The following is a 26587-nucleotide window of genomic DNA, read 5'->3' as shown; positions in this document are numbered from 1 at the left end:
AGAAGCGGCAGCATGGAGCGCATGTGAACATCCTCTCCTCCACTTATACCAGTTATAGCACGAAATAAACATGAATAAACATCTGAAGGTATGTTAAAAGATACAATACAACTTACCGAAATCTGTATCATGTCTCGTGTAATAGCTCAATCAGTGTTTCAACCTCAGAAAGATGTCAATAAAACAACTTGTAAACAATGTCATGAAACGTCACATTTACCTCAGAAAAATCTTATTCAGTGACCATAAACTCATTAGTCAGCTAGAAAAATGAACTCTAGAAAGCAGCATTCTGATAAATATATGCACTGTTACATTCATTATAATTTTTTAACGTTCTTCAATATTTAATGCATGTTTCAGCCACGATTTAAATGTTTGTTTAAAAAAAAAAAAATGGAGTAGATGGAGTAGTAGTTGGAATTGGAGTAGAAATATGATTATGTAATTCTAAACTTTATTTATTATAAAAAACATCATTTAGTGTAATTTAAGTGTTTGTATATTAATAAGTTAATTTTAACCTTCAATATTATAGTAATGTAGTACCAACTGACTCCAATGTGTAGTTTACAGCATTAGTTGAGAGATTTTTTTTTTTCCTCTAGAAAATTTGCCATGTACTGTATCTGATATACTACATCCAAAATAATCGAAATCGAATCGGAAACGAAATCGAATCACAAGCATGTGAATAGAAATTGAATCGAATCATGAAAATTGTCAATACCCAGCCCTACTACAGAGTGGAACTGGACCTTGATATATTTGAGTTTGAGAACAATTAGAGGTTATCCCATCTGTGATTTTAAAATGCCATCAAATGTCAAAAACATTTCTGGAATTTGAAGTCAGTCAAGTAGAAGTGGAGTAATTCAGGTCAATCTCACTCTAGGCTAATGAATATTCTACCAACATGAACAAAAAAACTCTTGTTCTGCTGAGCGTTAGTGAAATGCCACTTTGAAATTAAACATTACAGCTATCTGTCTGTTCTTGAGAAGACATGGCTTTGGTGAGGGAGAGGCTTTGTGACTGCTGTTGTCTGTTGTGCAGTGTGTGGGTGAGATCAGATGTGTCTGTATTTTCACAATCGAGTTAACATGCTATGTATCTTTAATACATTTCCATCTTTGTTTACATTTATGATGCCCATCTTCTCCCATTAGTCAAGTAGGTCTGAATCACACATGTTTGGCATGGAGCGAATGAAAGTTCCTGAAAGCTCTGCCAAATAGGCTGTTTAGCCCTCTGTAGGCTGGTGTGAGTATATGAGGTTTCACAGGCATAATGTGGGCAGTGTGCAAAAAAAGGAATCCTGAGACCTCTAAGCCGTCTATCTAGACAAGAGGAAACGTCCCCCCCCACCCCCAGAGGGATTCTTTCCACTGCTTGTCATACATAACTGTAGTGCAGTACATTGTGCCTTAATAGTGGCCAACCGCTTTAATGAGGGAATACATGTATACCATCAGTCATTTTCTTTGTGCTTTTCATTTATACTCATTCAGTCAAGTGCTTTTGTGTGAATGAACAATAATATATTACAGAATTTCCCTTATGATAGGAAGCATCCTGTGCTCCTCCTCTCATAGAGGCCTAATATTAATTTGAGAATTTAAAACTCTACCTATCATCCTAAAAGCAAAATTCTCAGAAACAAGTGTCTGCAAATCTGTGCTTTGTGATCCAAATGTCTCTTTCAATGAGTTGAAAGAGGGCTATTTTTAACCTCAGTTAGCTTTACGACTGGACCACATGCACCTGTCAGTGACGTTTTAATTAGGCCTAGGGATTGAGAGTCTATATTTGACATTTTAAATGATGTCATTGCTCTTTGCATTCATAAAACACTACTCAATTTGCAGGGCTCTGAAATGTAAGTTGGGAGTTAAAGTTCTTTTTATACAGAACATTTATGATAGCTTATTTTAAAAGGCCGTTCTTTTAAAACATATGAAGGACATTTATCTTTGCACACAGTGTCTTTACATTTGGGCAAAACCATGGGCTAGTTGACTAGTAAATTACAAGGCTTTATTTAAAAAAAAAAAAAAAATCGGGCGGTATGGCATTTAAATAGTTAAGAATTGATTTATGAGGTCACTCATGAAAAACATTTAAAAGAGTACCGTTGTATCATTTTAGACAAATTGAATATAGTACAAAGTGATTATTTAAATACCATTTCCTTAGAGGATGATCATCCAAAGAAATCGGCACAGTCTCACAGATATATATAATGGACTAGAATCTTATCAGTTTTGTCAGGATTGTCTGTTTGTATAACCACTTATCCTCTAGAGGGAGGCAAAACTCCAGAAATTGTCTCTCAATGACACCTGATCATATGTGGTTGTTCTGCATGCGTGCATGTGCGTGCGTGTGCGTGTGTGTGTGTTTATGTATGTGTGTATAGTGTATAAAATATTCTTGTCCTTTTTTGCCATGTCATATTATTTTGTGCTTTATTTTATAATGATTAATAATAAATGTTTTTCACAAACTTAGTTTTGAATGGTCTCCTTTTCATCCTCTCTTGTAGATGCTTCATGATTGTCCCAAAGCTAGAAGAGAGGTGGAAATGCACTGGCGGGCTTCCTCCTGTACCCACATCGTCAGAATTGTTGACGTCTATGAAAATCTCTACCAAAACAGGAAGTGCCTTCTTATTGTAATGGAGTGGTGCGTCATCATCAACTTTTGCTGTCTTCAGTACAGATATCAAAATGCCCTGTTTTTTTTGTTGTCATTTCTGTATTTTCCTTTTTTTCAAAGATTTTTTTTGGCAATTTTTGCCTTTATTATTGATATTTACAGTTGAGCTCAAAAGTTTACATACCCCTTGCAGAATCTAGAAAAATGTGAATCATTTTAACAAAATAAAAAGGATCATGAAAATTGCATGTTATTTTTTATTTAGTACTGTCCTTAATAAACTATGTCACATAACAGTTGTTTACATAAAGTCCACAAGCCAAAAAATTGCTGAATTTATAAAAATGACCCTGTTCAAAAGTTTACATACCCTTGATTCTTAATACTGTGGTTACCTGGATGATCCACGACTATTTTTTTGTTTTGTGATGGTTGTTCATGAGTCCCTTGTTTGTTCTGAGCAGTTAAACTGAGCTCTGTTCTTTAGAAAAGTCCTCCAGGTCCTGCAGATTCTTTGGTTTTCCAGCATCTTTTGCATATTTGAACCCTTTTCAGCAGTGACTGTATGATTCTGAGATCCATCTTTTCACACTGAGGACAACTGAGGGACTCAAACACAAATATTAAACAAGGTTCAAACATTCACTGATGCTCCAGAAGGAAACATGACGCATTAAGAGTCGGATGTAAACTTTTTGAATTGGATGAACAGCATAAATTGTACATTTTTTTTGTCTTCTGGGAAACATGTAACTTTTGTAGCTTCCAAAGGGCAGAACAAAATGAAAAAAATATGTTCTTTAAACAAAATAAAAAAAACTTGCACATCAACTTCTTGTTCAAAAGTTTACACTCCTGACTCTTAACGCATCGTGTTTCCTTCTGGAGCATCAGTGAATGTTTGCAGCTTTTGTAATGGTTTTGTCTGAGTCCCTCAGTTGTCCTCAATGCGAAAAGATGGATCTCAAAAGCATATAGTCACTGCTGGAAAGGGTTCAAATATGCAGAAGATGCTGGAAACCGAAGAATCTGCAGGACCTGAAGGATTTTTCTGAAGAACAGAGCTCAGTTTAACTGCTCAGAACAAACAAGGGACTCATGAACAACCATCACAAAACAAAAAAACAGTCGTGGATCATCCAGGTAATGACAACACTGTATTAAGAATCAAGGGTATGTAAATTCTTGAATGGGGTCATTTTTATAAATTCTGCTTTTTTTTTTGTCTTGTGGGCTTTATGTAAACAACTGTTATGTGAAATAGTTTATTAAGGACAGTACTAAATAAAAAATAACATGCAATTTTCATGATCCTCCTTATTTTGTTAAAATGATTAACATTTTTGCAGATTCTGCAAGGGGTATGTAAACTTTTGAGCTCAACTGTACAGCTGGGATTCGAACTTGGGTTGCGATGTTGGCAACAACCACAAGGCTGTCAGCGCTGGCATATTTCACATCCTTTTTAGTCTACTTTCCATTCATAAGCAATTAACCATTCGGTGAATCTGAATGTTCCATACACAAACGGTTCACCTAGAGCAACCCTAGATTAGATTATTTACTCTATGGTAAATGCTGATCAGCACTATGATCAGGCTCTATCTTGTTATTAAACATCACAACTTGTTCTTAAACCTGTAACCTTTGCTGGTGTGGCCTTTATCCTTAACCATCCGGGTGTAAAACATATTAATACAATCATCAGGCATTTGTTTCTGCCATAATAGTTAAATGATGTTTGACAAAGATGTTTAATAACAAGATATATCAGTACAGTCGTTAAGTGTGTTTATATGCACCCTCATAATGCAATTATAATGGGATTTTGGCAATCTTGCGATTAAACATTACCTCATGAAACACAATTCTTCAATTTAAAGTAGTGCGACTTAAGCTCATCATCGTAGTAAGCATAAACGTATTAAACTAGGTGGTATACTCCGATTTCAATCGCAATAAACAGGAATGTAAACTCCTTAATTGCATGACCGCTCTGACCAAAGTGATTGGACGTACAAGTGTTCACACAACTTCATGAATGAACTCCATGACATTATTCTGAAGTTTTCTTTTAATCAAATTGCTAAATCTGTCAACACAACTCGCTGCGCAGTCTCTGCTCCGTATTTTCATCCAGACGGCGCGAAGAATGTGACGGCAGCATACGCAAACCCGGCATTGCGATGTTCATCACAGCGGCAAACAATATCCAGTACATCCATAAAAATTTATTTTGAATTTGATGCGAGTAGATTAAAACAATGGCCGGTACTTTATGCCTATCTGAATGTGGTATAACCATACTTATTAGCGAATAATCAGAGTGATGAAAATTGCATGTAGCAGTTCTGTCGTGTCATGTAAACATCTTACTGCGATTAAGACCTTACTCTGATTATAAGAAATATTTGCATTATTGGTGCACATGTACACGTAGTGATTGTTATGAGAACAGAACGTAAAATCAATATTGCTGGTTTATCTGTAACATTTGACCAATCACAGTTTTAGTAGGTATTTCATGAGCAATATAATGACTTGACATTTGCAATGCACTGAGCATTGTGTCTGTATGTCCTGAATTGCACTGTCATGAAAAACCTTGATTCATTTAGTTACTCTTTTACACATCCCCTTAACTCATTTGTACGGTTTTGTCAAGGTTTCGCTGCCTCATCTGTGTAAATAGTTTACCAGCAGGTGTTTGGATGTTAGTTACGGTAAACACTCATACACCTATGTGCCCCTTTCATGTTTGAGTGAATTGAAAAGTCCCGTTGTCTGATGACGTACCTCCTTAGTTGGCGACCTCTCCTTCATATAGACTTTAAGTTGCATAACCAGATGCTGTTTCCCACACTTGCAACATGTATGCTAGCTGGTACCAACCTTCTCTGCCTACCACCGCTGTGTGCTCCTTGGCAAGGCAGTTAAACCCAGGTTGCTTCATTGGGACGGTCCCTGCTGTAATCAAAATGCAAGTTCTCATATAATGACACAAAATAATAATGTTTTGGTTAAGTCTGCAATAGATTACTTAAAATGCAAACTACTGATTTGATTATTTAGAAGAGTTCAGGGTAGAAAGAATGGCACTGCTGTTAAAGTGGAAAGTGTTTTAGTACCTTTTTTTTTTTTTTTTTTTTTTGATGCAGACCTGTTTATTTATAGATCTAGCAATCAGTTTTAAACCGGTTAGGGATAGTAAAAAATGAAAAACCTTTCATTGATTACTCATCCTCATGTCGTTCCATTCCCGTAAGACTTTTGTTTATCTTCAGAACACAAAAATCTTTTTGATGAAATCTGAGAGCTTTCTGTCCCTCTATAGACAGCTACGCAACTACCACTTTGATGCTTCAAAAGGCTCATAAAGAGATCATAAAACTAATCCATATGAATTGAGCAGATTAGTCCAAATTACAGATTGAATTTAGGCTTTTATTCACATGTAAACATTCATCAACTCACACATCATTTGTGGTAAATGGAAGCTCAAGCATGTTTACTTGAAGTGCGAGAACCAATGAGGTTTGTTCCCATGTGTTATGCAGCACGTTTCAGCATCCGCTAGAGATTTCAGGGTATCCGCGGGGCATTAAAAAGCATTAAAAGTCATTAAATGGATTTTGCGAAAATTAAGGCCTTAAATGGCATTAAAAAGCATTACATTTTATTTCTACAGGCATTACATTTTTTTTAGATAGTTTTGAATCAAAATAATACTACCAGTTTATTTTGAATAAAGCCTAAATAATTAATAACTTTGATTTGCTGTCGCAAAATATGTACATTGGTGTGATACGCACACGGAACCAGTTTGGTAATTGCCTCCGGCCGGTGCAAAACTGCCATAACGCCGGTTTGGACAGCGGTGGGCTGGGACCTATAGAGACGGAAGGCTGCATCAGTGTTGCCAACTTAGCGCCTTTTCAGACCCCTTTTGCAACTTTTTTCTAAGAAAGCGCGTTGTGGCGAATATAGCGACTTGTTAACCTGATCCAGAGACCCCCTGGTACTACTGCACGAGCGCGAGATCTTGCTCTCCTGCCGCAGGCGCACCTCTCTGGTTCAGCAGAGCATTCAATTGAGGATGTGCGCTCTGTCAGAGAACAAATAAAATAGATGCTTCTAACCTGAGCAATCATCTTATGTGTACATATAGCCAAAATCATAGCAAATGTCTATCTTATGTGTATGGTGATTTTTGTCAGGCAACGTTTCGATTATAAATCAGGATTTTAGTGCTGTTTTAACATGTCAGGGCTCGAATTGTACTTTCCCGACCAGACAAGGACCTGATTAAAACGTCAATACCAGAAAAAACAACAAAAAAAACACAGCAACTTGGGAATCACCAAAGCGCGAGTGACTGATTTTATTACATTTAGTGTTAGTGGTGATCGATAGTGGATAATAGGCTGTATAATGTACTGACGATAAGATTGCGCTGTTGAAGCTTGCGCACCATCTCGAGGAGAAATGGAAACATGAGCGAAGCACACACAAAAAGAAACTCAGTTAAACATACTGCGGTAAAAATTCAAAATGTGGAGTTTTTATAACTTGATACTGGTAAGCAAAACTATACACGACCAAGAATGCTGTTTTCCTTAATAGGCTACCGTCACGATTAAAAACGTGACACTGATTTCATACAACAGTTCAAATAACAAGTAGTTAATATTAAGTCACTTACATTTTAGAAGGAACATTGACTGTTTTTGTTTTATTTTATCAGTGAAAATAGTTTCAAACAAAGATCACAGCAGTACCAAAGCACAACACTCAGCCTTTAGTTTCATTTTTAAAAGTATCATTCCCCCTTCCCCCCAAACTTTTCATATTTGTATTTTCAAAAAATATTTAAAACAATCCCATAACATTATTTAATGCAGTTGTAATCAATCAGAAACATGCAGATTTACATATGTCAACAAATTTATATTTCCACCACAAAAAAAAAATACTTTTTTTTTTTTCCGGAGAAGCAACATTTTTTAATGCCATATATTTTATATATTTTATATATATATATAATGGCATTAAAAAAATTAAAAATTGGCATTAAAAAGCATTAAATTAGATTTGTTGAAACCTGTAGAAACCCTGGATTTGTTCTCGCGCATCAAGCAGGTTAGGTTGAGCTTCTGTTTATGTTCTCTGATCAATGATTATATGTGAATAAAAGCCTAAATTAAATCTGTTCATCATATAAGCCAGGGGTGTCCAATCCTGCTCCTGGAGGGCCACTGTCCTGCAGAGTCTAGCTCCAACCCCAATTAAACACACCTGAACCAGCTAATCAAGGTTTTTAGGTTTTTCATACAGGAAACTTCCAGGCAGATATGTTGTGGTAAACTCTGCAAGACAGTGGCCCTCCAGGACCAAGTTCGGACACCCCTAATATAATTTTTTTTCTAAATAAAGGGAGAACAACAGTGCGCAGATCTCTTTTTGTATTATTTGATGTATTTTTTGGTCTTGCACCTGGCCAAGACGTTTTGGATGTGCATACCTTGACCTTTTTCACCCCTGATATAAGCCATCGAGTATCTTCAGAAAATTTGGACTAAGCCACTCATATGTTTTAGTTTTATGATCTTTTTATGAACTTTTTGAAGTGCCAAAGTGTCAGTTGCATAGCTGTCTATGGAGGGACAGAAATCGCTCAGATTTCATCAAAAAGAACTTTGCTTCGAAACACGCAACAAACAAAACGTATTTCAATAATTCACAGCCTTTTCACAGAGTAAAAATATTTTTGGTTCATTATGAAACTGTGGTGGGCTGCCAGTCTTGGTGATAAATGGAAATACTGCTGAAACTGTTAAGAAATTTGCCAACTCTAACACCATTTTTGCGTTTGAAGTTTAAACTCGAGATGTAGAGCCCAGACCTTGCACTAAATACATAATATTTGCATGTTTAAGAATTATTTAGTATTGCTTTTATGCTGATTATTCTCTTCCTGTATGTTAATTCATGACACATCTCATTTAGTTTCAACTTGGTTTGGCTGTGATGCGCTTGTGATCTTGAACACATTTTATTATATCAGATATGATCACAAATCACACCTCCCACTTTCCATTTATTTGTGCGTTATCTTGGTTCCACATATGTGCTGACATGCACATTTTCTTCACTGCCTGTTATTGTAGGAAGTCAAAAACTACTTTTCACCATAAGTTGAGCCTGAACTTTTAGGCTTTTTGGAAAAGGATTCTTAGAGGTTAAAATATTTGTTTGTTTTACTCATCAGAGAGGATGCAGATAGGGATGGGCCAGGATAATCTTCACTATACTTTTAATGGTGGGTGTCTTGTCTTGTGAGTTCATTATTCTTAACGGTCATTTTCTAATAAAAGGCAATGCAACACAACTTCCTGGTGAGTGTTATAGTGCTGTGTTTCAGCATAAGTCAAGTCCAATTTCTGAAGTTTCATTTCTTAAAGGGGCAGTTTATATAATAAAACTTAGCTTTCTATGCAGTAGAAACATGTATTTGTTTTTTATTTGCTACATTACTAGAGAAAGCCGAGAACGATTGACCCTCAGTCAATCTGACTGTCTGTGGCCGGGAATACAAAGCTGTCAAAAGTGTGCTGGATGATGTTTGCATGTAAATTTACTGTTAATTCAACAATAAATTTAAAGACAATGTCTATCAGAATTCAAAATGCCTACTGTATGTAATATTCCTTCTATGATACATACTCTACAGGTTTATTAGTAAGGTCTTTTGGAGAGACAGTGTTTTCTGGAGTCTTTATGATGTGGACACTGCAGTCTGACAAATGGCTTCTGGTGACAGACGATGAAGCATATCTTATGCGAGGACTAATTTTGTGCAATAAAAGGTTACAGATATTTAGCGGAGAGTTTTTTTTTTTTTTTTTTTTTTTTTAGTGGAAGCATTTTGTGGAAGTTAACTATGTGTGTAGTCTGCACTGCAGGTTTGTCATGCCCTTGTGTTCTTCAGAAATGTTGTTTACATTTAGTCATTTAGCAGACGCTTTTCTCCAAAGCAACTTACAAGTGAGAATAGTAGAAGCAATCAAATCAACATGAGTACAACAGTATGTAAGTGCCGTGTCAAGTCACAGTTTCATCAGTAAAGTGCTCGTAGCAAGGTTTTTTTTTTTTTTTTTTTTTTTATAAATACAAAGTTTATGAAGTGTCTTCTTCATCTAAATGCAGTAAGGAACAGAGAGGAGGCAGCTCTGTTTTTACTTGACCTCTCCATGTTGTACATTTCCGCATTTCTGCACTTATGTACATTCCTAACTTGCTGTATTTTTCATATTACTTTTTGAAAAGAATCTTGCTCATTTTGAGTCTTTAAATGCCACAAATGCTCTTTATTTAATGGGTACAATAATAAATCAATACATTCCTTTGCTTTTGCTTTAGTCCATTTTATTTTTACCAGTCTGAGAAATTGTTATTAAGAGCAAAATTGTTTCATGAATAATGCAAGATTGCATACATTTTGATGTAAGAGACTCATAGGGAAGTGTAGTATTTCTTTAGAAACCGTCGATTCTTGCCCTAATTGTTAGACCGAAATGAGTGAGTGAGTAGCTTCCAGACATGAGGGATGGTGTGGTATTTGTGGCTCATTGGGTATCATTACCAATGTATATAATCATCAATATATCACTGCTGTTAGTCATAGTACAAATATTAAGATAAGCTGGATGAAGGTATATCATAGACTGCTTTCATGAATAGATTACAAGAAATCAGGCCAGAGGCATCCTGCTACTCATCTCGCAGGAAACAGAATCTACAGGTCATCAGAACTGTGTGTGTGGCAGGTCATGGAAATGGAAAATGTTAACACTGTTGTTCAGCTTAAATAAGGCTTTTCTAAGAAAAATAACACGCAGAAATTATGGTGCAACCCAACCCTACAATGGGGCCTTAGTGGTTTGTACCAATAAGCGCATGCCTTTCAATATTCAACGCTTAACACTTTTTTTTTTTATTCTTTCAACTATAGTGTATATATCGACTGTCTGGGACACAAAGCATCTGTGGATTAGTGAGACTGAAAGTGGTGAAACGTGTTGTGGTTGTTCATAGCCCCTTCTCACAGTGAGCTTTCTCAGTCAAACTCATAGTGCTTTTTTTCTGTCTCTGTCAGGCGTTTGATTTCACGTGAAACTGCAGTTAGATGAGCTGTAGAAAGGAAACTCGCCTTGCATGCCGTGGCCCATAGTGGAGATATGAGAACAGCATGATTCTTCGTATTTGCAAAGATTTACACAGTTATCAGCACAGTGAGCACTCCTTTCAAATTTCTTACCATGCTTTATCATTATAATAATGGATTGTGCAAGCAACACATCAAGTAGACTACTAAATATGGATTTTTGAGTCATTGTCCCATTAACAAAATCATGCAGTTTCATGCTGATCCCTCTCCTTTGTATCCATTTTCCCTCTTCCCCCATCTTCCTGTCTTTTCTGTTGAGAGAAACAGTCTTTCTAAGCCCACTGACCCAATTTCTCGCAACTGGCAAGTTTTCAAGAAATGGAGCTCACCCGACTTGCACACCTAGCAGTGGTTTGTGTGTAATCGGAAATGATAACCACAATGATTACATGGGGACAAAGGTGAAAAGATCCCCCCTTCATGTGGTTTTATGTGTTTGAACGAAGTAATTTTTATGTGAGTTTCAGTGGTAGGTCAGCACGTATATGTCTGGCAGTCAACAATCAGAAATTGCTTTTTAGAAGAAACATTGCCACAGTTTCTTGTCACCATTTTTGTTTCAAATCCACTGTGGTCTGTCTGAATGTACTGCTATTTAAATTCCCAAATGTTGTTAATAATAGTAGTAGTAGTAATAATAATAAAATATCTCTCTTGGTCTTTTCACTTAACTGTCTTAATGTCAAATAATATTTTATTGTCTTTTATAAATAACATCTAAAAAAATCTCCACCAATATGAAGTTACTTGTATTTTGTGATTATGCCAGCTGATTTTTGCTTTTTATGTGTTTTTGAAGCATGGATGGAGGTGAGCTGTTCAGTCGGATTCAGGACAGAGGGGACCAGGCATTCACTGAGAGAGGCAAGTTGTCTACTCTTACTTTGCAAAGCATATAAGTTTATATAAACATGTTTAAAAATTCTGAAATAGTAATTATTGGGCCCTGTTCCACAATACTGAATTAAATATTTTGCCTGATTATTCTGTTGTCTTTTCAGAGGCTTCTGATATCATGAAGAGTATAGGAGAGGCCATTCAGTATTTACATGCGATAAACATCGCACACCGAGATGTCAAGGTAAGAGTCTTACGATGCCAACTACTGAAAAGATGGAAAATGGTTTGCCTTTCTCATCTTCTTAACTGAATATGCCTGTAAATCCACTTTGCAGCCAGAGAACCTCTTATATACCTCTAAAAGGCCCAATGCCCTTCTCAAACTGACAGACTTTGGATTTGCAAAAGAGACAACCACACACAACTCTCTGGCAACCCCTTGCTATACTCCTTATTATGTTGGTAAGAATATCATAATCATCAGTACTTAGATGGCGATAATTAGATTTGTTCCCACTCATGAAACCTTTCCATTTTTTTTTTCATCCTTTTCATGTAATAGCCCCAGAGGTTCTTGGTCCAGAAAAGTATGACAAGTCCTGTGACATGTGGTCTTTGGGTGTCATCATGTATATTCTGTAAGTGAATCTGTCTCATATGTTGTGCATACACCATTTTTCTCTGTCAGTGCCTCTATTTAAATGGGTCATTCCTGACCTTTTAAAGTGTGTCTGATATAGTGGAATTCTCACTTTATTCAATTTATTAAACAGGCTCTGCGGTTACCCACCTTTCTATTCCAACCATGGACTGGCTATATCCCCTGGTATGAAGAAACGAATTCGTATGGGACAGTACGAGTTTCCAAATCCTGAGTGGTCGGATGTCTCAGAGGAAGGTAGCTGTCAAGTTCCTGTTTTGTGAAAGCGACTTGAGAAACCGTTCTTAGAATGCTGTTATCTTCAAGTAATGTGTTTTGCACATTTCTAAGAATGATTATAGATTTGAGTGACTCAGTCTTCCTATTTTTAGCTAAACAGCTTATCAGAACATTACTGAAAACTGAGCCAACACAGAGGATGACCATCACAGAGTTCATGAACCACCCCTGGATCAATGTGAGTGATTACTAGCATTATTTTATGGACAATGTTTTGATGTAGACCAATGGGTTTCCTTTGTAAATTATATTTGGCTTACTATGCGTTATTGTTCTTCGCTTGGCTATAGCAATCAATGGAGGTACCGCAGACACCCCTACACACCAGCCGTGTTCTGAAAGAAGAGAAAGACACATGGGAGGATGTCAAGGTGAGGCATCCCTCAACAACAATAACAACAACAAAAAAGGCTTTTCAGAATGTCTTCTACATGTTTTTGCAATCTGCACTTCAGATCTATGTCTTCATTCTGATTAATCTTAATATGTCTGTATTCCACAGGAGGAAATGACTAGTGCCTTGGCAACAATGAGAGTCGACTATGAGCAAGTCAAAATCAAGACGATTGAAGACTCGTCCAATCCGCTGCTGATGAAGAGGAGAAAGAAAGCCAACAATATGGCTCCTGAAAATGAGACGCCTGCTTGCTAAGGACACGTTCACTCTGTCGCACATGCACACACATTTTACACTCGAATATTAGTTGGATTTAAGGAAGCAATAACTCAAAAAATGTTTTTTTTTTTTTTTTTTTTATTAAATATCTTTTTAATCACTCAACATCTGTAACTAATATACCACTTTGCTACCAAAAGAGAGGGGCTGTACAATTATGATACAAGACATTACATTTTGGAGGTGTGATGCAGTCGACATCCACCAATTTGCTCCTTAAAGTGTTCACGAGTACTGTTTTTCACATGGTGTTTATTGGGGTAATCAGATCAATCTTTTGGCTTTTATTTTTCCTTTTTCTCTCATTTTTAAATCAAAAGCCATTGGTACATGAGTTCATGAGTTGTACACGCATTTACCACTGTTTGTTTTAATGATGTTCCATTCTGAGTTACGGGATGGCCTGTAAAATAATTTGCCCTGTAATAGGATGATTGTTCAGTTTCCTTTGTTCTGCTCATGTTCTGAGGAGCCTATGCATAATGCTAGCTTTCCTGTTTGTTCTTCATTACATTTGTCATTCATTTCTGCACTTGAATGCTCTTTTACAGTAAGACTAGTTCCAAGAGATGCTGTCAGTACTGGTGTCCAGATGAAAATGTATTTCTGAAATGACTCTTTGAATGTAGACACACTCTGTTCTTTACTGTGAAAATGTCTGTCAGTATTGTTCAGGGTCCTGTCAAAGTAAAAGATCTTTTTTGAGCTTTAGATCCAATTAGCCTTATGTTGGTCATCAGATTGAGTGGAAAAATTCATATTGCTCTGCTTTCACATTGATATTTGATCAAGCTTATCATGGTAAGCCAGTCCAGCACATTTTTTTTTTTTTTTTTTTTTCTCAGCCCTCTGCTTAATCCATGCTCGGCAATATGCTTATTGCACACTGCTTTGATTTGCCTTGAATCGATTCTATGCATATTTGTTTCCAGCTAGTTTATCCTCAGAGATTTGTAAAGTTAACTTGTACTCTGGCATTTTATTTCAAAAATACCTATTAAAATAATCAGTAGACATAGTCTACTGGTTTTTAACCCACCACCCTGAACCTCAAAGCCTGTTTTTTTTTTTTTTTTTTTTTTTTTTTTTTTTTATATTATAAAGTGTATAATGAATTATGAAACGGGATCTTTGTGAAGGTGATTAAGATGGTTGTTCTTTTGGCTATGGAATGAACACGTTATAACCATCGACTGTACTCTTCTTTATGCCAGTGCATTTTTTGTTTGTGTTGTGTCTATTTTCCATGTCTACCATGCAGTAAGTGTTTGAATGAGAGCAGTTTACAGGTACCCAGGTGTTTGATAAAGGAACAAAGAAACGCCCCCTTGTGTTCTGGAAATGTTTAAGGGAATCCTACGCATCCAACAGACTGATTTTAGCTGCAATGATTTATGTATTCTGAAAGGTTGTTTCTTGTTATATTTTTCTATATAGTTTTTTTTTTTTTTTAATTTTCAATTTTGGTGCCCCTCTTGCAAATAATGCATCATTTTATCCGGTTCTTTGAAAGATCTTTCCCGTCCCTCCTGCATTCATTTCTCAAAGCAAAGTACAGTATCAGGAAAGTTGAAAAACAGACTAGAATTCCCACAGAATTTTATACTAACAGGGAACGGCAGATATATGTCGTTTTTAGTATCTAACTGCTGTACGTATGTCTTAGTCTGCTTCAACTTTGGATTAAAACACCAAAAAACCCAACTGCCTGTGTCTCATTTAAACATGTAGATTTATGTACACCAATCCTAGTATGAACAGTTTCTGATCTTTATTTTCACAAGTCTTTGTTGAGGTTTTTTTTTATTTTTTTAAATAACATTATCCTATTAACTTGCCTCTTCAAACCTCTCATTTACTTTATTAATGGGGCCAAAGTCAATGGGGCCCATCAACTGTTTGGTTACACATATTCTTCAAAATATCATCTTTTGTGTTCAGCAGAAGAAAGAAATTTATATAGGTTTGGAACAAACAGAACTTTCTTTTATGGGTGAACTACCCGTTTAAGCTAAGAGGAACATCAACGTTAAGACTAGGCTTGTTCTCCCCTTTCATTCTTGCATGCGATACTGGGTTGAGAAAGCTAAAGGCCTATCATCATCTTTCTTTATTTATAAAGCGCAATTTAATGCAGTTTCCCAAAGTGCTGTACAACGAATTGCAATACAATACTAATAATACCTAAAACAAATAATACAAAAATAACATATATACAAAATTAATCCATCCTGAGTGGCTCTTTCAGAAAACTGGTCTTGCTGTTGACTCTATTAGTCACATCTCGCAATTAAAGTGCACACTTCCACTATCCTTTCTGAGCAATTGTTTCTAATACTTAATAATCTATTCATATTTTAATTGTGATTATAGGCTATCTGTGGCCTCTTCAATTATACTCAGCTCTTTGAAGTTTCGCTGGCACTCTGGTTATCCTTTTTCCCTTTATTATATTTTTCCATCAGTGGCAGAGCTTGTTAATAGCTACATTTAATTAATCTCACTCTTTTTCCTCCGACTGTGATTTATTGGAAGTGATAAACAGCAGAGTAGCTATAAACATGCTATTGGTTAAACTATATGTCTCAGTAGCGATGTAGGCTGCTTGTATTACTATTTTTTAAATCATGTTGCGAAGCTCTTATATTTTACCTTTCTGACACTCGACGATAGTTCAACGATAAAGACGTGGCCGTTTACAATGCAGAACAAATATCTGATTTGGGAATAAATTACTCTTTTTGAGTCGGTTGAACCGGTCTGAATAATCGACGGAATCGTCCGTTCTCATCTGAATCAGTCGGGCGGTTCCTTCAGACGACACAGGAACCTTTTCGCGCGCATTTAGCCAGTTGTACATCCTCACTCTTTGACACTGTTTCAGGATTCAGGAGTTGTTTGAGATTAACAGAACTAAGTAAAAGTATTCATATGTTTACTAGTCTGCAGTCCGAAGATAAAGCCAAAAGATCCTTACCAAGACATCAAACATATTCAGGTGAGGTGTCAACAGGTTTACTGCCAACTAGTAAAAGCACTCTATTGATTAATATGAATAGCTGCACCTCAAAATACATTTTTGAGGGCTTTATGTGCTGCTTGGAGATGGTAACATAATCATTCATGTATTCCTGGTAAAGTTACAGGTGATTTGTCTTGACTGTACGCGGTGAGGTACTTTTTCCCCTGTAGAGTAACTAGCTACTTTCTTTAAATGTACGTTTTTAGCTTAGCATATGGGTTAAGTTAAAGTAGCTAACTAATTTACTTGACAGGTTGACGGGTCTTTAAAGTTTAATCTCTCTAAATTCTAAAACGCATCTTATGTGATGTGAGTTAATGTGAGTACCATTGAAATATTGAATGGTCATGCCATTAATCCCATTATGATTCTGTAAACGTGGTGAAACACGTTAAGCCCATTCGGATTCTAGCTATCTGAGTCATGCCAATGTACAAGAAATTATTCATCTTCATGTTCTTAGTACCACACCTCAAGGGTAATCACCCTTCCTGATTTTCACTTCCACGTTACCCCCTGTTCACTTCCTAAACAGAAGCTGGAATTGCTAAGAATTACCGACTGAAAAAAAAGAAAAACTTTGTTAAAAGGCATAGTTTAGAACAGGGGTTTCAAACTCATTTTAGTTTGAGGCCTGGAGTAGATAAAATGTAAACATGTGCGGGCATAATTAGGCTACCTTTTTAAAACTTAGGCCCAGTTTCACAGACAGGGTTTAGCCTAAGCCAGAATTAGGCCTTAGTTCAGTTTAAGTACCATTTATAAATGTAGGCTACATTAGGAAAAAACATTACTGGTGTGCATATTGAGACAAAACAATGGCACTGACAAAATTTAAGATATGTCAGTGCAAGTTGCTTTCAGTTAAAACAGCTCAAACATGCATTTTAGTCTAGGACTAGCTTAAGCCTTGTCTGTGAAACTGGGGGTTAGTGTGCTGAAATTAGCCTACATTAATATTTACCATACAAACTGCGAATTAATAAAACTAGAAAAACACACTGCTCTGTGAAAACTGCCTTTTTACAAGACTAATAATATTTGATTTAATATTTTTTATTAGGGATGCCCCAATTATATTTTTTCATGACTGATTCCAATTTTTTAAAAGCAAATTTGCTGATTCTGATACTGGTTGCTGATTTTTTTTTTTTTTTTTTTTTTCTTGGCAGTGAATGAGACCAATGAGTATGAGCTGAAGAAAGTGTCTACATCCACATCAGGGATGGGCAACTGGCGGCCCGCCACGTGACGGCCCGCTGGACATTTGAAAAGCAGGTAATGTAAAGATTGCGTTCAGATTATAATGTCAACACTAAATCAATCCAGGAGAGGTCGCTATTTCCAGCCGATCCCCGTATTAATAACAGCGTAGGATGTGCACGCTAATGTGAAAGTTTACAAAAATGAACAAAAATAAATGAAAAAATAAAAATCGTATTTTCACCATCCAATCAGGATGGTTAAGGGATTATCTTTTTACCAAGTTCAAGGGTCACCCATATGTTTGATTTGTTTGGAAACGAAATCTGTAATGAAAGATTTTATTGTAAATTGCCATTACACCACTGCACTGCTCACAAAATCCGCTTTCCACCGTCGGGCCGAACGGATGAATGGTAAGGAACGGTTTCAGTTGTATTTCCAACTGAGCCCGGTACGGCACGGAACGATTACAAACCGTTCTCCGCCCGTAATTAGCCAACCCTGCCGAACCGTACTGCTGGAATGCGAGTAGGGACGTGACGTCGTCACTCAGGATCGGTCACTTGTCTGTTGTTTGGCTGCCAGTTTCTCCGTAGCTTGCTAAACATGATATTTGAGCAACATGAACACAAATTAATCACACAATTAAAAGAAATAACTGATCATTCTACATAACGCGGCCACTATTTACATCGCATATCGTGTGTAAACTCTTGCGTTACTAAGGCAACGACTGAAAAGCTCCGTTATCAGCCCCACAGTGGAAAACGAAACCATATCCGTACCGGCCGGCTTGGATCGGCACGGAATAGAACAGTAAAGCAAAGAGAACGGTTTGGCCCGGCGCCATTGGGCGGGCATTGAGGGGCCTGGCCCGCCCTGTGACTCTCTAGTGCCCGCCCTGGACAAGCCAACTCCATGTCCCACCAACCACCAGTCCTTGCTTGTTTGCACAATATATATATATATATATATTTTTTTTTTTTTTGATCAATAGGCTAGTGTTGATATAGACGTGTGTTTAGACTGCTTCAGTAGGCTAGGTCCAATGCTTTACGACTCTGTTGTATCGCGTCAGTGGAGTGGTACATTAATTATTCCTCGTTTTTTTTTTTTTTTTTAATTAATAATTAATGTTATTATGCAATGACGTTGATTTCATTTGTGCCCCCCTGAAAAAATGTAATGCCCGTCCGTGAATTTGTGTCTGGCGCCGGGTCTGGCCCGACGGTGGAAAAGCGGCTAACGAGAAGTATGAAAGATACACATGTGACGCAGAGTTGCACTTGTCTTAGATTTCAAAGGTAAAATGCATAGTCAACAAAACCATTTTTTGGGCAAATGAATGACAGAAATGTATGCACTTATTATATTCTTATACATTTTTAAAAAATAGTATTTTTCATGGTAATATGTGGATGTGGATTATGGTAATGCCATATGGAACAATTTATTTTTTAAATAAGCACTTTTTAACGAGGCTGAGTTGAAAATGGTCTCTAGGCTTGTAATCAAAAATAGGACATCTGTACATTTGTTTGTTGCAAATTTACAGATAATGCAACTAAGATGTTTACATTTGCTTGTTGGAGTAATATTGCTTGTCAACTAAAAACAAAGTTTCCCATTTGTATTAGCCTAATTGCACAAGTTTAACAGTTCATAAAATCTTAAAAAAAAAAAAAATTACATTCATTGTACAATGATTTCCCTTATTAAAAAGTAAATTGAGTAAGGTGCGAGTGTGGATTTGTAATCTGGCCTCCTGGTATTAAGGAGAAAAAATGTTGGCCCTCTTCACTATCGAAGTTGCCCATCCCTACTCCACATCCATCCATCAAAAACATACTCCACACGGCTCCGGGGGGTTACTAAAGGCCTTCTGAAGCAAAGCGATGTGTTTGTGTAAAAAAATATCCATATTTAACAAGTTATGAAGTCAAATATCTAGCTTCTGCCAGACCGTCACGTCAGTTACGCTTTTTCTGTAAGTTAAATAGGGAAGGCGCATGACGTAGCGTAAGCTGTGTGAACTGCAAGAGGTTTACACTTTCTTTATACATTGAATACGGAAGGCAGTCTGGCGGAAGCTAGATATTTTACTTCATAACTTGTTTAAATATGGATATTTTTTTACACAAACGCATCGCTTCGCTTCAGAAGGCCTTTATTAACCCCCCAGAGCACGTTTATGATGTATGGATGTGAATGGAGACACTTTCTTCAGCTCATACTCATTGGTCCCGTTGCCATTATAAAGCTCGGATGTGTCAGGATATTTATTAATATTTCTCAGATTATGTTCATCAGAAAGAAGAAAGCGATATACACCAAGGATGGGTTGAGGGTGAGTAAAGCTTGGGCTAAATTTAATTTGAAAGTGAGCTAATCCTTTAACGTCCTGTTTACAGACTTCGTAATATTCCCACACAAATGACTTTTTGTGAAATTATTGCAAAGCAGTTTGTGTGCAAGTCCGTAATAGACATCGACCAAAATAAAACTTAAAACCATTTCGATTTATGACCGGTTGACCGGTGCATCTCTATTTTTTATTATTGTTCAAATCATCGCCGGGCTGAATTGGACACCGTCATGGGCTGTATTCGGCCCGCCGGCCGTATATTTGACACCCCTGGTTTAGAAAATATTTTGAAAAATGTCTTCCATCATGGACATTCACTGTATGAACTAAATTTTTTTTTTCAAAATATATTTTTTGTGTGTGTTCATCAGAAGAAAGAAAGTCAGACAGGTTTGGAATGACATGAGGGTGAGTAAATGATGACAGATGATAGACTGGGTAGGCCTCTGCTTTCTCCCCAAATCGATTGGTTAAATTGTATCTCAGCATTTGGAACAGTGTTAAAAAGCAAAAAAGCTTCTCATATCCAATGCATACCTTCACAGCAATTCACTAGGGTTAAGTGAGGTTTGCAAATTCTCAAGTCTTTCATTTACTCATTTTGTTTACTCAATCTATTTACAGACCACTCAGATTTAACCCACCAATTCCCTTCGGCAGTTTTGGATGATTATGGATGGCTATGTTTACGATATAGGAAATAGCTTCAGTATATTAAAACTGATTTAACAAAGATGAATTTTAAATCTTTGGCAAATAGCACAGGGAAAATACAGGCTTTGGACATCAATGAAATTTATGAATGAATAAATATGGGCTATCAATGTAATTATAGAACAGTTTATAGTAGTTCATGTTAAATCTCATGCACTGTAGTAAAATCTTAACTTGTGCATTTGGCAGATGCTTTTCGTGCAGGTATTTACATATTGCTAGTATGTTCATTCCTTGGGAATTGAAACCATAAACTTTAAACCACAAAAAAGCACAATGCTACTAGTGGGTTACAGATAAATCTTGCTTTCAATGAATTTTACTTCCCAGTACAGAGAGTACTTTCAGTAGGACGGTTTGTTAAGATTTGAGTGATAGTGTTGATCATCATCAGTCTGGGAAACTGCATTTGAAACCATTTTGTCTTAAATGTAGTTTCATTGTTGGTAAACTAACTCCAAAATGTTTTAAGTCAAACATTCTTACAGATAGCAGGTTTATGACCAATTGAGAGGAAATGACTGCCAGCCTACAAAACAGAAACTTGAACAAGATCATGCTGCTGTTTCAGAATATTAAGTCACACATTTGTGATTTCCATCATTATTTATTTGTGTTTGGTACTTTCACTTACTATATTTGTCCAGATCAACACAGTTTCTTAGAATTTTGATTTTCTATCTGTTTAGTATTATAACTCAATCTAGGACAGCCAGGAACCTTGCAGTTGTGATTGATCAGTTAAACTTCACAGACCACATTGCTAGAACTACCTGGTCCTGCAGATTTTCTTTATACAATATTAGGAAGATCGGGCCCTTCCTATTGGAGCATGCTAAACAACTCCTTGTCCAAGCTCTTGTTCTATCCAGACTGGACTATTGTAATGCTCTTGACAGGCCTTCCAGAGTGCACTGACAAACCTCTGTCAAAATGCTGATTTTGCAGGCAGTATACAGAAGTAGAAATGGATCAAGGCATGTCTAAGTTGCTTTCTTCTGGTTTTTGAAAGCAGCTAGATGCCTGATATCTCACAATCCTGTATGTTCAGGATTAAAAAATGAGCATTGCATTTGCAATTACTACATCCTTTTTTTCTAGGTTAGAAGATGTGTTTTGGGGCTTTTGAAGATTTTGCCACAAGTTTCATACAAAAACTCTGCAATGTTTCATACAGAGACTATGATAACTTGGTGTTGGTAAATGCACAAGTCTATCACTTTGTACTCTATTGTTGTGCAAAAGCTTTCGATTTCAATTGCTAGGCCTACACCACCCAGTTAACCACCCCAAGCCTTGTTTAACGCTCTGTCACAACTGAAACTAGCGTCTCGTTCCCATACTGTTTTGCTTACTCAGTAAGCGGCTGCAACTTTTAAAGTTCCACGGCCCATGTTAGCAGTTTACATAGTTAATCTCTTTAGGGTGAGACATGCATCGCTGCAATTACAGTAAAGGGCTGACTGCTAAGCTGCTGGTAACTGCTCTATTTAGGTCAGTTTTGAGGTTAGCACAGTCATGTTTTAACCCTTACTTGCTCTTTTTGACACACCCTGGAAATGATAGTGTTAAATGATAAGTGACTAGTTTAATGCTTTGTGATTTTAGAATGTTTATTTGGCTCGTTCTCGCAAAACTTGACACAGTCTTGGAAGTAAACAGAAGATCAGTATGAACTAATTTCAACATGAGGAAGACAACTAAACCACATTAACCAAAAAAGGAAATGTTTGCATTATTCAGTTGCAATAATTTATTCATAACACTCATAACAATTACTGGTAACAAATTAAATATAAGCATCAGAAATATGAAAAACACAGTTAAATAAATGTTTAAGCTCATAAAATAAAGAAATAAATAAAGTTGACAAAAAGACATAAATATCAGTGTTTACACAATATTTATATTACGCAATATTTACACGATAAGTTATTTCAACAAATTTCAACAACAAATTTTCAAGATAACCCTAGTCAATGTGACTTAAACAACATTTTATGGTTTTAGTTCAATGTAAAACATTGCCATTGTGACATTTTCCAGAACTCCAGAAACAGAAGGTAAAGAGGCTGGCATTGCAGTGCATCAGCAAGTAGTGTGATGGAATGATGATGTGCAAGCGATAAGTTAAAGGATGAAGTCCATTTGTGCCTTATCCTACAGTATGTGGTTGATCTGTCCATTATCCTTTCTTTGTTTTCAGAGTATTCAAACTCGACTCACGTCATCATGGCCAGCCATCATCCAATCCACAGCAACATCCTGTTAGTGCTTTTCTCTCTTTGATGCCAGATACTGTTCGATGTACTTAAAGAGCATATCAAGCTCTCCCATTGCTTTATAAACACCCTTTTCCTTCATCTAAAGAGAAAAAGATATTGTCAGCCTTTGGAATAGTTTTCAAACATAATTTGTTAATTTCAAGCAATTTTAGACTAGAAAATCATTTTGATCATTACTCTTATTAGCATTATATTGCTGTATAAGACTTACCTTTTCATATGAGTTCTTTATGGTGGCAAACTCAAAGGGATTTTTGCAAGAAAAGTATTTCCTCTGTAACATAGAGAGACGTGTGTGTTATTTCATGTAGTTTGCAATGTTAAAGACACCTTCTTTGCCTCACCATACCATTTCACAACAAGAACTAGGTATTTTGACTCACTCGCAACAGCTCTTGCTAATAAAAATCCACAAAGGCTTTCTTCATATGTGCACTATTACGACATCCTGAATATGCCTAAACTACGTTTGTTTTTTTAAAAAAAAAAACTATGTTCACCATCCTAACATTCACCTCAGCTCACATCCTAAATTTATCAACATCATTTTAATGAGGTATTCATGAGCAGAGTTCCATACTTAAAAACAACTTCTGCCTACACTGCCTACACTGATTTTCTGGTCAACCAGAAAGTTTTAAGGGTTGGGGTTGTGGTTGGTTTTAGCTGTGTTTGTCACCAGGATGGACAGATTTACTCTGAATGTGCAAGTAATTATATCAGTGAGATCAAATCTTTTCTCTTAAATCATCCTTTAAACTAATTTCATAAGGACCAAAAGGCGGACTTACGCATTTGACCATATCCCGCTTGAGATCTTGAAATATACTTCCAATGGAATCGATGGGCGTTTTGGGGTGCAAGTGGTTCTTCTGGACAGCTGTTGGCAGAATGGTCTCCAAGTAGAAGCGCAGGATCTCATTCATGACATGGCATCCATAAGGACTCTGTGGATCAGATATATGAGGTATATGAGCTGTTTCGGACACCCACAGTTATCACACTTTGGTACCGCCGTAGCAATGTGCAGATGTTAGGCGAGCTTTTAGTTTGGTTTGCACGTCTTGCACAAAACCTTCAGTTTCAGTATGATTACTACTTCTGTTGCTAATTTTAAGTATGAATAATTGCTGGTATAGTGCAGTGGGAGTAAATGTTATGGAGCTTGGCACTTACATTGATGTTCTGTTGCACGTTCTCGTTTAATAATGGTTCTAAGTCGTCATTGGACTCCTGAGAAGAACAAATGTAAACAAACTCATTAGAGAGAACCTCAAATCTTAATACAGCACAAAGCAGAAATTCCTTGCAGATTGAAATTTGCAAAGCTCAGACTTCATGCAATGAGTCTAAATGTACTATATATAGTACATATATATATATATATATAGCCATTCTAGATATACTCACATAAAACCTCTGTATTTCTCTGTATGCAGAACGGAGCTCCTTCAGCCTCACAGGAAAGCCCTCCACAAATGAGCAACATTCAGACTGGCAGTCAACTTTTTTGCACTGAGCACTTTCAGAAAGCAGAAGCATGACTAGAGCAGAAAAGATGACTCTAGAGAAAATCATTCTTCAGTTCTCTTTGTTCTTGGCTCTTTCTTGATTATCAGCCCAGAAGAGAGGAGATGTACAGATGAGCGTTGGGGTGAATTTTATACCATTCCTAGTCTACCTTAGCTTCCTGTGGTGGGGGGGGGGGGGGGGGGGGGGGGGGGGGGAGTGGGGGTTGACTTACTGGCAATCATATTTCTCTTAGACTGTGTCATCACATAGTTGCTTTTTTTTTTTTTGGATTGCAGAAGTTATATAGGAAAATTGAACTTTGATGGAACTTGTGGATGGAAGGTTACTTCAAGATGAATAATCAATAAAATGTGTTTGTTTGCTAGAAACTTGTTTTCTCATTATCATTAAGAGTTTATTCTATCTATCTGTCTATCTATCTATCTATCTATCTATCTATCTGTCTATCTATCTATCTATCTATCTATCTATCTATCTATCATGTCGTTCTGTATACCTAAATATATAAAATATAATAGATTTATTAATAGATTTAATATAATAGATAGAATATAATAGATTTGTACACATTTCTAGTTAATCTGTGTAAATAAAGTCTGGAAAATTAAAAAAATAAAATAAAAAGTAATTACATTTTTAATTGGCCTTATATGTTTAACCTTATCCTTTTTTTTTTCCAGCAGTTGCGGGAATCTTCTGTAAGCTTCTCAGATAAAAGCAGTGAAGTGAATAGATGTCTCATCTCTGACATTTCTTGTTACTTAGATGGTGGAAGCACTATATGTGCATTGAGCCAACTCTCACAGGTGATCGTAAACTCATACATACAGAGATGACTGTAAGGGTCCAGTGTGGTTTCTAGGTGACAATTAACTCCTTTATATTCAAAACCACAGAGATCTTTCACATTTACTCCTGGCTCCATTCATGCAAGCCTTTTCTCCTGAAACTCAACTCAACTCAACTACAACTACTATGAAAACAGACACTTCTTTTGAGTACAGTATTATTCCTGTTACACAGCTACTTAAATATGAATAATAAATATGGCAGAGTGTGTGTAATATGGCCTACGATCTAGCTTTCTCCGTAATAATATCATATTGGCAAAATATATTGTGTTTGCGCTTGGGAGAAGGTCGAGGCTTCTATTTACTAGTGTTTTTGCAGCGTTGAGCTGTAGCGTGAACAAAAACTCTAGAGTAGATTTTGAGTTTTGCATGTTCGTAAATCATCTCATTATAATATGCAAAAAACCAAGGGGGACGACCCCTCAGGAACGCAATTTCAACTGGGGGGAACCCCCCATACCGTCTTACATGTAACCATGCAAGAATAACACATTTCAGCATTCTTTAAATATGATGTACACAATTTCTAAAACCAAATGTGTACAAATCTCTGTCTGAGAGGGACAATGTCAATATTTGCTGCATTATTGTATGTTTTCAGTCAATATCAAGCTGACTAAGCAAGTATTTGACCTGTAAACTGGGCGCTAATTTTCTATATGCTATATTTATGGCATATAAATGCTATATTAGGTCAAGCTGCTTCCTCTCTCAAGAAGATCTCATGAAATTAAGTGATACTTGAAGCTATTTCACCAAAATACATTCTTCTGCTTCTGCGTCTTCTACAGCTGACCACAGGCTGGCCACATTAAGATATAAATGTTGCTAATAAACCCTTAATCATTTTGGAGCTTGCTGTTTCATAGATATTGCACAATCAGCGAAACTACACATTTCACAAACAATACAGAATAACTGGTAACTTACTTCCCATTGAGAAGTATACAATGGCTTGAATATCAAAAATATATAAAGACTTATTTGATATAACCCAATTATATAAAATCTCAAGGGCAATAAGCAATCTTTTAATATAAAGTAGTTCTTGAGGGTTGTTTTTTAACATGCCACTATACAGCTCCAATTGTGTACTAAATACATCTTTGAAGTATGAGTTAAGATTTTCAGACATGTTGACATTTGCTTTGTTATTGTAGTTCTAGTCATCTGTTTAATGGTTATAAATGTTTCTTCATCTTTGTATTGTTTATGTTAAAGCCGTGCAGTGAACTGGGCCTATTGAAAGCTGCTTCTTATTTTGCTGATG

The 26587-nt window shown here is 36.4% G+C and overlaps 2 protein-coding genes and 1 long non-coding RNA gene across 3 annotated transcripts in view; 2 read left to right on the top strand and 1 right to left on the bottom strand.

Annotated features, from left to right (window-relative positions):
• mapkapk2a (MAPK activated protein kinase 2a) overlaps positions 1 to 14382 on the top strand; it is a 38374-nt gene extending 23992 nt beyond the window's left edge. The window contains exons 2-10 of the mRNA XM_051912349.1: positions 2546 to 2685; positions 11685 to 11749; positions 11887 to 11966; positions 12061 to 12187; positions 12288 to 12363; positions 12499 to 12623; positions 12758 to 12843; positions 12956 to 13036; positions 13168 to 14382. Coding sequence (XP_051768309.1) covers positions 2546 to 2685; positions 11685 to 11749; positions 11887 to 11966; positions 12061 to 12187; positions 12288 to 12363; positions 12499 to 12623; positions 12758 to 12843; positions 12956 to 13036; positions 13168 to 13317 — 930 coding nt within the window. The 3' untranslated portion in view covers positions 13318 to 14382. The remainder of the gene's footprint in view (positions 1 to 2545; positions 2686 to 11684; positions 11750 to 11886; positions 11967 to 12060; positions 12188 to 12287; positions 12364 to 12498; positions 12624 to 12757; positions 12844 to 12955; positions 13037 to 13167) is intronic.
• A 1587-nt stretch (positions 14383 to 15969) lies between these two features.
• LOC127522664 (uncharacterized) lies at positions 15970 to 17641 on the top strand. The gene is made up of 2 exons (XR_007932656.1): positions 15970 to 16339; positions 17536 to 17641. It is a non-coding gene; the product is annotated as an uncharacterized LOC127522664 (long non-coding RNA).
• A 4594-nt stretch (positions 17642 to 22235) lies between these two features.
• Positions 22236 to 24604, bottom strand: il10 (interleukin 10). The gene is made up of 5 exons (XM_051913375.1): positions 24344 to 24604; positions 24110 to 24166; positions 23725 to 23880; positions 23145 to 23207; positions 22236 to 23012 (listed from the first exon to the last, which is right to left on the bottom strand). Exons 1-5 carry the CDS (start codon positions 24509 to 24511, stop codon positions 22917 to 22919), a joined length of 540 nt encoding a protein of 179 aa, XP_051769335.1. The 5' UTR covers positions 24512 to 24604; the 3' UTR covers positions 22236 to 22916.
• Between the last annotated feature and the right edge of the window lie 1983 nt (positions 24605 to 26587).

This window comes from Ctenopharyngodon idella, chromosome 11 (genome assembly GCF_019924925.1).
Source record: "Ctenopharyngodon idella isolate HZGC_01 chromosome 11, HZGC01, whole genome shotgun sequence".
In the NCBI taxonomy this organism is placed as follows: domain Eukaryota; kingdom Metazoa; phylum Chordata; class Actinopteri; order Cypriniformes; family Xenocyprididae; genus Ctenopharyngodon; species Ctenopharyngodon idella.
Note: the sequence above shows the minus strand (reverse complement) of the source record. Positions and strands in the feature narration are given on the sequence as shown.

Bases quoted from the DNA above. Each gene is read 5' to 3' on its own strand.
- il10 (XM_051913375.1), bottom strand. From the start codon at position 24,511: ATGATTTTCTCTAGAGTCATCTTTTCTGCTCTAGTCATGCTTCTGCTT. The intron at 24,167-24,343 runs GTGAGTATATCT...TGTTCTTCTCAG, and splicing joins GAGAAATACAGAGGTTTTAT to GAGTCCAATGACGACTTAGA. The intron at 23,208-23,724 runs GTAAGTCCGCCT...TCTATGTTACAG, and splicing joins AGCGGGATATGGTCAAATGC to AGGAAATACTTTTCTTGCAA.